The sequence below is a fragment of the Mustela nivalis genome (genome assembly GCF_964662115.1).
Source record: "Mustela nivalis genome assembly, chromosome: 4".
NCBI classification, from domain to species: Eukaryota; Metazoa; Chordata; class Mammalia; order Carnivora; family Mustelidae; genus Mustela; species Mustela nivalis.
The window spans coordinates 144903185-144917399 of record NC_139023.1 but is presented as its reverse complement, the minus strand read 5'-3'; the positions used below and the strand labels follow the sequence as shown (position 1 = coordinate 144917399).

At 46.6% G+C, this 14215-nt stretch overlaps 1 protein-coding gene across 10 annotated transcripts in view; it reads right to left on the bottom strand.

Moving 5' to 3' along the window:
* ZNF827 (zinc finger protein 827) overlaps window positions 1-12302 on the bottom strand; it is a 168404-nt gene extending 156102 nt beyond the window's left edge. For 6 of the 10 annotated variants that reach the window (XR_014311049.1, XM_082728252.1, XM_082728246.1 and 3 more), the window contains exon 1: window positions 11661-12302. Coding sequence is in view for 9 of the 10 variants with exons in the window: in XM_082728252.1 (XP_082584378.1) it covers window positions 11661-11703 (43 nt within the window). In the remaining variant the exon portion in view is untranslated. The remainder of the gene's footprint in view (window positions 1-11660) is intronic. The other 4 variants (XM_082728251.1, XM_082728253.1, XM_082728249.1 and 1 more) reach the window with 2 other exon arrangements.
* Between the last annotated feature and the right edge of the window lie 1913 nt (window positions 12303-14215).

Here is a 14215-nt window from a genome sequence, read left to right as displayed (position 1 = left end):
TCAGCATTTCAGAAATCTACGAAAATAACTTTAAAGCCAAATTTTAATTATTTGTTTCCATCTCTTTCTCTGCCTCCTTGGCTCGAGCCCCTCGCAAGTAGGGGCCATGCTCTATTCAACTCCACTGATCCCTAGTCCCTGGTAGAGTAACCCTCAGTTACTACTGAATGAATGAATGAATCAATCATGAGTTATCAGACACAAGCTGCAAATTTAGGAGAAATGACAATTCAGAGTAAGTTTACTCCCTTTATCACTGGACAGAACTTCATATATTTGAATGTAGTCACCAGGCATGACTGTTCTCTCTCTTCACTTTTAGCTTCAAACTCAGAACTCCCAATTGTCGCAATCATTAATTCCTCTGACGATGATTTCAGGAGCCTCCTCGCTTCTAGTTGCCTCCGTTCTGGTGAGCAGTTTATCAATTTCCCCCTTTAAATCAGGGCACCCAATCTGGCATTCATCGTACAGATGTGATCTAATCAGTTTACAAGACCAGCATTGCCACCCTTGTTCTGAATTCAGTACTTGCATTAACTCAGCCAACTCCGCTGAAATGCATCCATTTTTTTTGAATGAAGGCTGAATTTTAAATGTTGCTTGTTATCTTTCTGCTTGTTGTCTACGAATGTGGTTATGTCTGAGGATGGAAGCTGGGAAAGGGGGCTTTCACGTTTTACTTTAAACATTTCTACATAGTTTTCATTATTTATACTAAACATGCACTATGTTTGCCATTAAGAGCCAATACAGACTTTTAAAAATAAATGAATAAGAATTTGTATCTGTGATTTCTATGGTTTTGGTCTCATGGAGTACACTTAAGCATATTTAAAATACTAGTACTTCTTCTTCTTCTTCTTCTTTTGGGGGGGTATATATTTTCTCACCTATCAGCAAGTAGCCATTGAGTAGCTACTGACACTTCTAAATATGATTTCGTGGTCCAGCCAATCCAAATCCCACTTCTAGATAGTGACATTTCTCTCTTCCGAGTGATGTCACAAAGCAGCTTACTATAATTTGGTTCCCCTCTTTCTTAAGGTCAGATTAAAACCCAGTACGTGACTATTCGAGGTTTGCTTTCCCCTAGAAGGGAAAAAATCATGTAGCACATTTCAGGAACATTTCCTGAAGCAGAGGGTGTCCCACACTTTGTTTCCTTCCAAATACAGCTGTGTTTCATGCTCTGGAGAGGACTGTTGGGTTAACAAGTGGGGCCAAACAAGCACAGATTAGAAGACAACTATAATTCTAGGCCATTACACGAAAGCAGTGTTCTCCATATGGAGCACGTAATACAGACCCCAGAAAGCGTCACTGCATGTGTCTCTCTAATTCCCTTACTCTCAGCTGAGTCTGAGGTCAAAATAAATCGTTGAGGAAATAAATATATTCTTGGTGGCACAAGTTCTCATGAAACACAGAGCAACACACTCCATCAGCACCTAAGGGTCCCTCCTATAATGGAGGGCCCCTGAAAGGAGTACAGGTGGCAAAGGCATGTCCTCCACATGCGGGGCCCCAAGAAGGTTCCAAAGTCCTCAGAGACACAGCAGGCCTCGGGAGACCAGCAGATGGTCCAGCCCTTCACAGTGCTGACACTGGTGACCTCGAGCTAGTTTCTTCCTCTCCGTGGCTCAGTTTCTACTTCCGTCCAAGTGGTGGGAAAAGGAGTCCATCCTGCTTGCCTACAGGCAGATGAGATCAGTGAAAATGCTTTGTGAACAATGTAACATACACCGAATGTGTGGGTAATCTAGTATCCATTTTACAAGATGGTGCTACTAAGCACAGAGAGGTTCACTGGCTTGCCCAAAGTCACAAAACGGGTGAGGAACCCTGGTGATCATGGTGGGAGAGGGTGCCAGAAAAGAAAGGAGTCCATGCCCCCTTCCTAGGGCAGGTGCCTCCCTGAGCCTCTGGTTTCAACGTGGAGGAGTGGGAGTCAATGAGTTATTGCTAGGGTTTTAAAAGCAAATTATCGATAAGCCATCCAGGCTCAACATGACATGTATTTATTTTGGGGCAGAAATGGCATCAGCCCAGAGTGGAAGTTCCGGTCAGTTCAAGGGTCCTCAACACTGGCTATCTATCCATTCAAGTAATTTGGGCAGCTTTTTAAGAATGTCCATGCTCAGGATCCATTTCGAGCCATCAAATTTAAATTGCTGGGGGCAGTGGAGAGAAGCAGGTGTCTTCTTTTTCTTAACCTCCCAAGGGATTCTAATGTGCAGCCAGGGTTGAGAATCACTGTGCTGCCGAATGGTGATCAGAAACTTACAGGCAGCAATAGTTGTCTTTGATTGATTACACGGCAGTTGGAGCAATCCTACTGAGATCCTTAGTTGAAATGAATTTACACCTCATATATCGTGCATATACTATGTGCCAGACATGAGCCTACATATCAACACGTATGAACTCAGTTCCCGTAAGCCTTACAATGTTCCCCCACTGCACGGATGTGAAAACAGGCAGACGGCTTCAGTCCCTTGCCAAGGTCACGGCTAAAACGTGCTGCAGCCAGGACAGGTCTTGTGCATCTGGTACCAGGATCTTAATCCCCACCCTCTACTGCTTCTTAATACAGCCATAGAATGAGGTTTACAGAACCTTAGCCTCGACGATGAATTAAAAGCTCACAGAATGTTGGACAATGTAAAACAGTTTCTAATCCAAATGCCCGTGGGGGCCAGGAGGTAATATACATGAGGGAGGGGGGCAGGTGTGTATGCAGACAGGGACGTGGCAGCAGAGTGGTAGGAACTGTGGCAGACTGACGAGCACATGCCCGGGGAAGGGAGACAGCCGCCACCGACGACAGCAGATTGCTGCCATGTGGGGAGGTGGGCCCCGTGCTGTTGGCTCGTCCAAGTTTTTAAAAGAAGCTAGAAATTTGGATTTTTATGTGAAGCCGCCCATTTGCAAATGCGGCCTCAAGTTTTTAAACATACTGCGGAGGGCAAAACACATCAGTAGGCCACTAGTTTGTAACCTCTGATATGATCTATCTCACACACACAATACAACACACACATAGGCACACACACAAACACACAAACACACACCCCTGAATCCTTCATTTAAAATTAATTTAATGTGTTCTCTTGGACTGGTTCTCTGCAATTAGAAACAGCAGATCCTGCCTTTCCTTCCTTCGTACAAAATTTAAACTATTACCTAAACAACACATGGAAAAACCAATATAAATTTCCCCTGGGTAATTTTAATCACTGGACTGACTGCTGAATAAATGAATAAATAAACATTTATTAAATACCTATTCTCTCATTTGAATCTCACTGTAAGCCTGTGAGCGTGGATTTATTGTCCTCACTCTACAGTAAGACCCAGTCATAATTCATATGATTATTACACAGTTTAGACATAATTCAGGTCAAATCACAAACAGAGAACATGTTCCTATAGTAAAAGTCTAGTGTAATACTGTTGGCCTATGAAATGAGTATTAGTCAAGCCCTAATTTAACAGCCTTATAAAAGAATTTTACCGTATCATATTGTTACTCATGGTTCTAATGAGAGATAAGGAAAAAAAAAGTGTTTACACACTGGAATCTCCAAAATGTCCTGGGTCAGAAATGCCTGTAGTCTAATCACAATCTAAGCAGATGGAAATTTATTTCATAAACATAATAAGAGCTAATATTTCTTCAGCTCTTCCTATGCAGCCGGCAATAATTAGGTAAGGTTTTATGAGTGTATCTATTATTGATACTTATCAATAGCAATACTGACATTTATCAACCAAGCTTCACACTAACCCTATGGTAGAGGAACTATTATCACTACGGAGAGATGAAGACACCAAAGACGGGGAAGTTCAGTCATTTCGCCAAGGTCACACCGCAAGTGAGTGCCAGGACTGGGTTCCGAACAGCCTGATGCCAGACTCCACACACTTATCCACTGTGAAGTTAAAACGCATGTGTGTTCTCTGTTTTCCCTGAAGTCATACCATATCCAGTAGACACAGTGGAGAGGGCAAAGTCACGTGTTATTTTCTCTCTCTCATTATGAACAACAAAAGCTTTTCAAAACACACTACCAGACAACTGAAGATACACTACCAGACAACTGAAGTATACCTCTAGAGAAATCTATCGCCTCCACAAGTACGGTAGCCTGTCTCCAAGGCTCAGACAAGCAGAATGCTGCTGATCAATCATGCCAACGGTCGTCTTTCGCTGGCCTTCTCCGGTCCCCTCTGAAGCCCAACTTCTTCAGAGCACTCAGAACAACTCAGCCTGGATCCTCCTCTCTCTCCCTGCACACCGCACTGCTAATGGGGTCGAGCCACTTGTCTGACCCGGGCAGAAATGACAAGAGAGAGACAGAGAGAGAGAGATTATTTTAGGGTCTGCTTTTTCAGGCTCAAGCTTCAGAGAAGGCCCAGGCATTTCTTCCCTGCTGACAGATAGCACCTGGCTGAAGTCGGACTTTTCTCAACATCGGAAGCCATGAGCACCTCAGCCTTGGTCATTTAAGAACCCTTGAGACAGAGGAACTTCAGTGGTGGAGGTTGTTTTTTAATAAGAAGGGAAGGGACGGCTGGAAACAATATCCTTTTTAGGCACACAGAATCTGCTGCATTTAATATAACCCTAGGTCAGTCTGTGAAAAGCAGAGTAGCTAAAGGCCACATGCTGATCTCAGACCGTAGGCGTGTATCACTGTACTTTTTACAAAATTAGCTACAGTGCAGCCTCCCTGTGAGTGTGTGTGTGTGTACATGGCAGTGAAGCTGACTTTTATAAACAGCAATATGCACCCATGCAACTAAAGATCAGTATCAAGCCAAAGTCTGATTTTATTTTATGAATCTACCTTGTAACTACAGCATTTCTAACCCAATGGCGGGTCCTAGGGGGTATGATAAGAGTCATCTGAGAGGCCCTTGCTTTAGCACCTAGTCATACACCATTCTTTGATATCATAAAAATGTAATTTACAGACAGAAGATAGAAGTACAAAACTTGCTTCTACACGGAAGAGGGAAAGCAGCGAGTAACTTCAGCCCATCGAGGACTCTTAGCTCTTTCTAAGGTCTGTACTTTGCACATTAGTTTCTTATAAAATATGACAGAAGGCATTTCAGCGACCATTGACCATAAAGTATTTTGTACACTTGGCCCTAGATGGTATGAATTACCAAGCTATACCTAGCAAAGCAGGGAACAGAAAGAATACATCAGACACAGGACGCAGCATCTTCATTTATAACCTCTATCTCTAAAATGTGATTCTCGAGGACTTTAACTAAGCCAGAATACAGTAGTAATAAGGTTTGGGCGGGGGGGGGGGGGGGAATGCCCCATATGTCTCAACAGAACAAGGCCCGGTCTGGAATTCTTTGCAGTAAGAGAAAACTCAGAATCTATTCCTTTGCCACAAAGCCCATGGTCTGGTAAAACCTTACGCTAGAAAGCCTTTAACGCCCCCAAACGTCCTCTTTTGTAGGTCATACCATCATTATCTTGTTCTGTGATCGGTTTGATTAAATTATAGAAAATTACTAATACATCACTCAGAATAGAGAGATCAGTTCAGGCTGTTGTGTTTGTGTTTCGGTCCTCCTGTCCTAGTGCTCCAACAGGCACTTCAAAAAGGACGGAGCAGGGACAAGACAATTTCACACAAGGAAAGTGATGGGACACCGGAACCTTCTGTCAGGCAGGTCCCTGCCGCCCTTCGGCTCTCATAGACAGCACTGCTGACCGGTCCCAGGAACCAATGGAACTTCACACAGTGACACTGTGGGCTCCCCCGTTTCCATCACGCCTTGTCACCAGTGCATCCAAAGATGCCACTTGGCATGCAGGTGACCAAGGTGAGCGATCCTGGGTGAGTTTTTCTGTTTTGTCAAACAAATTCATCCAAACGATCAGAATCCCAACAACTGGGATCACTAAAGAAAATGGTTTACCAACCCAGTCAGGCAGCACACATTTCATACCCAATCTTCCCTATAGGACCATCCTGACATTAATAGGACTCTCTGTATTTTAAGGCACCTTTTGACCCCAAGAGAAGCCTGTCTGGTTCCGCCACCAACACAACACCATCCCTTGGGTGTTTCCACAGCCTTTATCCATCTAATTTTATAAGCCTCACAAGACAGAGATTTTCCACACCTCCCTTGGACCTCTCCTAATAGAGGCCATTCAAAGGCCCTAAAAACTCAGAAGCACAGTCAGCCCTCACACAGGCTGAAAGCTGTCCAATTTACCCTTCTCCAGCATGATTTATTAACACTTTGTGCCGGAGACTGGTCAGCTCACACCAGCTGTGTATCCCCAGAGCGGCCCATAGATAAATTAAAAATCATTTTTTTTGTTAGAAACTATTTTGAAGCATTAGAAGGAATGTGATTTTGAACTATCTCCCTTATTTTAACAGGAAAGTTCCTTGTATCCTACTTCCCACTTTAGGAATACATGGATTTCTTTTAGGAGAACAGATGAACGTTAGTGCCCAGTATCAACCCAGCCAGCTACGTGGTACTTCAGGATCACTAGCTCTGTCTGACAGGAGCAGAGAAATATTTTATTGCCTCCGACTCAAAATTTTTCCCTGTGGTTCCTGTCATAGTCAGGAGGAAGTGCCTCGTCACTGAAAAAATTAGTAAGCGTAAGTAGGGGAAAGAGTTAAACCTTCGACCCTTTCTCTGCCAACAGATATATAAAGACATGGAAAAATACGAATGTAAGGGCTCCTGTTGCTTTCCTGTCATTTTGCTTCCCACATTTACTAGAAAGCAAGAGACGGTTTTTAAAATTTTGTTAATGAAGAACACAGTAACCTGTTCTGGTCTTGACCCACAACTGAGTCAACAATGAAAATACTAGAATAGCAAAACAACTGTTGTATTCACTTTTCCTTGTGCTCCCCCTTGGGAATAGGCATCAGGCAGATTTCCAATGATAAATATAACAGGATCTGAACTCATACATGTTCAAGGGTAAGTTGCAGCAAATGAGGAAATTTTTTAAAATCCTGATGGAACCCAATGGTAAAAGGCTTTACAGATGTAACAAACACAGGGGAAAGCCCTTCCTGACCCTTTCCCTCCTCAGTCAGTGAACCCAAATGTAACGATGTCCACAAAATGCTGAGCGCAACCCACCACCACCCCCACAAGGCCTGGCAAACAGACACAGTATCACTTTCCCCCTCTTCCTCTTTCTTAGACTGACAAACATTTTTCAGCTATGCAGTTTGGGATTCTGCTACAGATAAGCTCATGGTATAGTTTAGAGGATCCCTAGGACATTTTTCTGAACGTGGAATTGGACCTCGTTGATGGAAAGAACGTTTAGAAAAAAAGCCATCAGCAGCAGCAGAATCGTATTTAAATTCCCAAATGATAATATTGCTTTAGGGCAAGAAATAAAGGCTTTACTTGGAGTCATGATTTTTTTAAAGCTACTTCTCAAAAAACAGTTTAGGTTTAACATCCTTTGTTGGTGGTCTCCTCCAAAAACTAGCACAAAACTTCTTTTTGTAAGTGGAATCACCATGCAGCTCTATAGGAGCTTTTTCTTTTTCTGCGTATGTATGAAGCCTATATAACACACACACACACCCCACTGACTTCAGAGGCCCAGGAGGAAATGACTAGGTAGAATTTTAAATCAGAAATCTAACGCTTAGGTTAGTAGTGTCAGGTTAAAGGCTCGCCCATCCCCAAAGCTAATTCGGTTCTGAACAGTCCCATGGGTGTCTCGTGGAACAGAAGGAGCTAGGAAACCTTAGCAGGCTGAAGCCCAGTCTGGGGAATTGCTGGAACTCCGTGCCAGGGGCTGAGGCGCACCCCAGACTCGGTATCAGATAATACCAAGTGCTCGTCTGGATTTCCAGGACTAATCTACTCGAGGGTGGAACTTCCAGGTTCCCTGGTGCCTGCGCTGCCGAGTGGGAGGACTTTGTCCATCCACACTGTGCCTGGCTAGTATTATATTTTATAAAAGAAAAATTAGGTTCCACACACAGAGTCTATTAGTAGCCATGGTCCATGGGAGGGGCGGAGGCGCGGGGAGGGGGGTAATGCTATGGGAAAGTAGAAGTTTCAATAGGTTCAGTTTCACAAGTTTCTTTTTTGTAATCTAATTTGTATTCTACTTCTAATTTTAAATGTGTTTACAGTTTCTCTAAATTCTCAAAGCTCTATCAATAGTGGCTATTAGCCACTTTTGTGTTTACTCAGAAGGGTTCTTTGGTTCCAAAAGCTAGTTTGCCCATCTCATTCCCCCTCCAACCTCTTCCTTTCCTCCCCACCCCCAAAATTACACACCTCTCTCCTTTCTTGTATTAGGGTCAAGTTTAAAATCTAATGCTGTATAACTTCTTAAAACCCTGAGATGACCTATCAGGGCCACAGTAATCCCCAGAGTTACTTTATTTTAACTTTATACAGAAAGGTTCTCCAGGTTAAGGAAAAAAAACCCTCCCCCACATATAAGTAAACAAATAAAGAATTTAGCATTGAAACTGGGATTTAAGACTAGAGGGATATTCTACATTAAATACTGATTTACACTAATTTTACCAAAGTCAATATTTATTACCTCTCCCCACCATTGCAAGTTTCTTTAAGACTCACTCAGCACTTAGGAAGCTTTGGGTTACTGTGTCTGAATTGCAAAACACACCATTTGCCCAGAAATTGCTCTTAGTCCAAATGCAAATTGCTTACAAAACATGTGTAAACCATGCTTCAAACAGGCAGCACACATCCACAAAAATCCATTCAATGCAAAGGTAAGTGGAAAAGCTTTGCAAATTAGGCTTCCCTTTAAAAACTGGAGGGACATTTACGGTGTTTCCAAAAGGTAATTGCTTCTTACTTCAGTAAAAGTGGCTTTATGCGACTGGAAGGAGTTTATTTATTTATTATTTTTAAGTGAGTGGATAACAGTATTCAATTAGAGAACAGGGTGGGAGAGCCCACTCTTGAAATATAACTTAATCGCCAGGCACCAGCAAGCAGGAGAGGCCCACCGAGCATACGAGCTAAAATGGAGCCTGAATTTCCTCTCAGACTGAGAGGGTAGTCGCACGAGGTCAGGGTCAAGGTCACCAGCAGGGCAGCCTGCAGCTGCCCGAATGCGCTACACACAACGGGAGGGAAGGCGTTCCATCTCCGTCAGAGCCAAAAACAGATAAATCCCTTCTCCTCTCCTACCCTCCCTCTAACCTCGCCAACATTTTTTTTTTAAGCAGGGGGAGAAGAGAAGAAAGGAAAATGACCAAATAACCTCACCGCCCTGGTTTTCGCACACAAGCTCATCAGCTCCCAAAGTTGCCATCTAAGGGCAAGTTCGCAGAGAACACTGAAGCCCATTTTGTCCGAGCAGGGCAAGCCTCCCCCGACCTCCCCCCAGGATTCCTGCCTCCTCTCCCTCCCCCGCCGCACGCCCCCGAGAAGAGCTGGGAACTGGCCGGCCGGCCATGTGCACGCACACACTTCTTCCACCAACTGCTGCGAGTTTTCTGTGAATCGCAGCGCGGAGCCTCCCAACTCGCCCTCCCCGACTCCACCGCCTTCTCTTTCCTCGCACAAAATTTCCCTACACACGCAGCCGCCTGCGAGTGATTTTATGTGCATATATATTACATATGTGATATTATCCTCAGAACCTCTAGCGGGCAGGCGAAGAAAGGACTGCACAGGGGCATTTTTTTTTTTTTTTTTTTAAAGGAAGGGGAAAAAAAGCACAACCCAAGCCCTGTGCGTCGACTCCTGCGTACCGGGAAGGGGAAAGAAAGAGGAATGTTTGCGGAGCAGGCTGCCTGCAAGTGCCCTTGCTCACCACTTCGGCCGCGGCCCGGGTGACACAGAGCCGCGGGGGCGCTCGGCCCGAGCCACCCGCGCCCCTTGCCCGTCCCCCGGGCAGGCACCGCCGCGGATATTTCGCGAGGGGGAGATCGATCGCGCTGCCTGTCTGCAGCGGAAACGCACAGGCTCACACACAACCCGAGCCCGAGACACCATAACCTTAACCCTTCCCCCACCCTCCGTGAACTTCAGGTGACCGACCACGTCGGCCTGACACCCAGGCGGGTAGGCGCTCCGGCTCCACTCCGCCCCCAGCCCGGGTTTTGCAGGATCTGGCTCCAAGCAGAGGCAGACCGCCGAGAGCGGGGAGCAGTGCGGGGGGAGAGAGGAGAAATTGACCCTCGGTCTCCCCCGACCCCTCCCTCCGGCGCCTCCGGCGTCCCCTCCTCCCCGTCACCCCGCCCCACGCCTTCTCCCCTGCCCCCTCCTCCGTGCATTCAAGGAGCCGGGCGGCCCCGGGGGATATTTTTAGTTGCTTCTTTCTCCTTCACTTTTAGCTTTAGCAGCATCTCGGAACACTCAAAGCGGAGAAAGATTGGGGGGGGGGGGAGCTGGAGAGGGAGTGGGGGAAAAGTTAAGAGTCTAGCAAAGAAAAGCCGGAGGGAGGGCGGAGAGGGACCGGGGGCGCGGGTGGAGGAGGGGAAGGGGACCGGGCCGTGCCGGCGGGTGTGTGTCTCCAGTTGGTGTGTGTGGCTGCAAGCCGGGGAGGGTTGTGATGCACTTTAGTCCTGGACTCTGCTCAGGCTCGCCGGGGAGGGGGGTCTGAGAGCCCGAGTCTCGCCGGCTCCGTCTGCTCCGACTGACCCCGCATTTTATTGCGGCCAGGAGCCCTGCTCCTCCCTCCCCTCGGCTCTGCAGGGACCTCGCGCGCCGCGAGCCGCCCTGCCTCCTGCCTCCGCCTCGGCGCAGCTCCCGCACCCCACATCCGCCCGCCGCTGCCCGGCCTCACCCCCCGCCCGGCCGCCTCGCGCCCCCCGCGCCCCGGCGCGCCCCCTCGCCCAGGCGCCGCGGGAGCAGCCGCCCGGCGGCGCGTGTGTACCGGTGTGTTTGTGTGCGGTGCCCCCACACCCTCCCCGGCCGCTCCCGCCTCGCCCGCCCCCGACTCCCCTCCTCCGCCGCCGCCTCCTCCACCTCCGCCTCCTCCTGCTCCTGCCGCCGCCGCCGCCGCTGCCGCCGGCGGCTCCGGGGCCGACCAACCCCGGCGCAACCTTTAGCCGGAGACGGACCTCTCCCTGGATCCCGTCCCCGGCGGGTGGCCGCGCGTCCTCGCCCCGACACCCCCAAACGCCATGTCACGGCCCCCAGCCCTCCGCACGCCCCGACCCCCGCACCCTCAGGCACCGGGATCCACAAGGAAATTTTTTTTTTTTTAAAGATTCCAACCTCTCCCACCTCCCCCCTCTCCGACTCCCCGATTAAAAAAAAAAAAAAAAAAAAACCGGCATCCACACTACTCCCCTTCTCGCGTCTCTCGCCCCCTCCCCCCAGCAACCCGGAGTGAGGAGGGGGAGGGGGAGGGAAAAGGGAAAAAAAGCCCGATCTCAAGGAAAAAAAGAGGGGGGGTGAGAGAAAGAAAGAAAAAGAGAGAGAGAATAGAAAGGGCACGGGGCTGATCATCACCAACATGGCTGCCTCAGCATAGACCTAAACGAGGAGTAACCCGGGCTGTGTCTTTGTCAGTTTCACCTCTGTAACCCTAAACTAATGCAGAAAACAACGGAGGAGGCTGCGGAGGGGAAAGAGGAGAGGGAGGGCGAGAAAATGGCACGAGAGGAGGTGGAGAACGGATGACTTACGTGAGGGAAGGCGCTTGGGCTGCTCCTGCTTCCTCCTGGGCATTTTCCCCCTTTTCTCACATTCTCCTCCTTGGTTAATGTGAGATCAAATAAACCCCCGTGGGGGCAGAGAGGCAGACACTGGCAGGAGCCGGGAGGTAGTTGGGGGGCGGGCGGGCGGGCAGGGGGAAACCCCTTCTCTCCGGTGTGTGCAATGGGTTGAAGCTTGTTTCCAGGAGCCAGATGAGGGGTTCTCTTCTTTTCTTTCCTTTCTTTTTTTCCTTTTTTTTTTTTTTTTTTAAATTTTTGGTCGTGCACCTGGCTTGTCCCCGAGCGTAATATTCTTCAATGGAAACGGATCTAATAGGTGTGAGTGTGTGTGTGTCCTATGCTCGCGTGTGTGATGGGAGGTATAAATAAATGAGTGCCGGTGCGGCGGTGTCTATGGCCGCGCTCTGTGTCTCCGAGCCCCTAACACTAATGTCGGGATCAAAGGGCAGCGGCGGCGGCGGCACAGCTCACAGCTCGCTCTCTCGCTCTCTCTCTTTCTCGCTCTCTCTCTCCTCTCGCGCGCTCTCTCTCTCTCTCTCTGTCACACACACACACACTCACACATACACAGAGGCACAGACTGAGGGAAAGAGCGAGAGCTAGACACACACACACACACACACACACACACACACACACACGCAGAGCAAAGAGGAAGGTGCCCTAAGGCTCCCAGGGCGGACTCAGCCTGGGATTTGCAACCGCTCGGTCTGGAAAGAATGGGGGGCGCGCATGCGGGGGTGGGATGGAGTTCTTCGAATTTATCCCGCTATTCGCCAAATCTAGGGGGAAAAAAGTTTTCCCCACTCCCTGAACAGCGATTAGTTCATTACTCTTGCTGCTTTTTTTTTTTTTTTAAGAAAATAGATTTTTCTCTTAACTTTCTTTTGTTTATTAAACTACATTTTGTTCTGCATAAAATTCTTCAGGCTTTTTCACTGCAAGAATTATTCTCTCACCCCATCACCTTAAGTTTGTGGAGGTTACGGTTTTCCAAACACTCTTTGAAAAACATTCCAATAAAAATAATTTTTTAAAAAAAATTAAAAGATAGCAGCATATGGCGAAATCGATAACGAGGTTGATGGAGTAAGTGCCCAGTTTTGGAGTGTTCAGTGGAGTTAAAACTGAAACGTGCTGCCGAAATGAAAATTACATCCCCTTGAGGGAGGGGGGGGAAATAAGATTCGGTCTCCCCCATGGTTGATTTCACTGCTACGTGATACTCCTACAGTGCACAGAGAGATCTTGACTTCTGAAATTTACTTTTTTTGCTGCAGTAGTGCAGGTATGTGAAGCTTACCCTGAAGCAATTCTAGTTTGCATTATGAACCCAAATATAGCAGTTTTCATCAACTTTACAAATCACACATCTTTCTTCAAAGAGAGACATAAAGGGGAAAAATAGAAAAGGATGGGTCTCACTCTAGCACAAAAGGTACTTGGTGAAAGAGGACTGTTCCCTTTGTGACTTGCAGTCATTTGGATAAAAGTTCACTCAGAGGTTGTTAATGATTTAAACTCCAAAACCTGCTACTATAATTGAAGTAAAAATGGTCTGAAGAAGAGTTGTTTCATAAAACTCTCTTTGTAAGAGGAAACTTTGAACTTAGCAGAATACATTATATGTCATGAGTCAGATGTAGCTAAAAAATAAAAAGGTGAATTATTTAACTACATCTTCCCTTTTTAGCTTTTTAAAAACTCTGACTCATCATCTTATTATGTTAAATATTTTCTTACCATTTTTAAAATAGACTTTTTCATCAAAGAAGGTGGAGGCATGGTGGAGATACAGAACGTTAAAATGACACTCTGTGAGTTTACACAGATAGCTAATGCCTCTTGGAGGTTCTAGCCTGATTCTCACAACCTGAGTGGTGTTAACAACAGCCCGGGTGGATAAATCTCTATAACCCTCTTAAAAATAACAATAAGACCGTATATTGTGTCCTTTTATTAGAGACGCTTAAAGAGTTGGATCTCCCATAAGATGTTTCTCATTGATAATGAAATATCAGGATGAAACCCTCCCTGCCAACTCCTGGAAAGATTCAGCTTCCCCGTGTGACAAGTAATGCTATCCGAAGCGGGTTTTGAAACACCTGCTTGAATTCAATCTAAAACCAAAACTGGGAGCAGTCAAGTTTAAAATGGAGCATCATTCTTAAACCAATTCTTCCCTGAGTGTTGGCTTAAGAAAACCGGTCGTCTGAGTTTCCCTGAGTTATAATTTGAGAAGGAACGACTGTCCAACTCAGATCAAACTCAACTTACCATGACTTTGACTATTGTCAGTAGCATTGGACTTGAAATTAATATGTGAATGGTGTTAGAGCCCATGCATTCCAAGTAGACTCATTGCCCTGAGTATGAGGTATCTACAAACCTAACACAGGGTAAACAGAACGGTCACAACACTCTTAACACTGCATGCTCCAACCTTTAGCTAGGATTTAAAGAACCAGTACTTTGCATAGACTCACCACCTCTGTCTTCCTGAATTGCTATGACTCTTTATAATG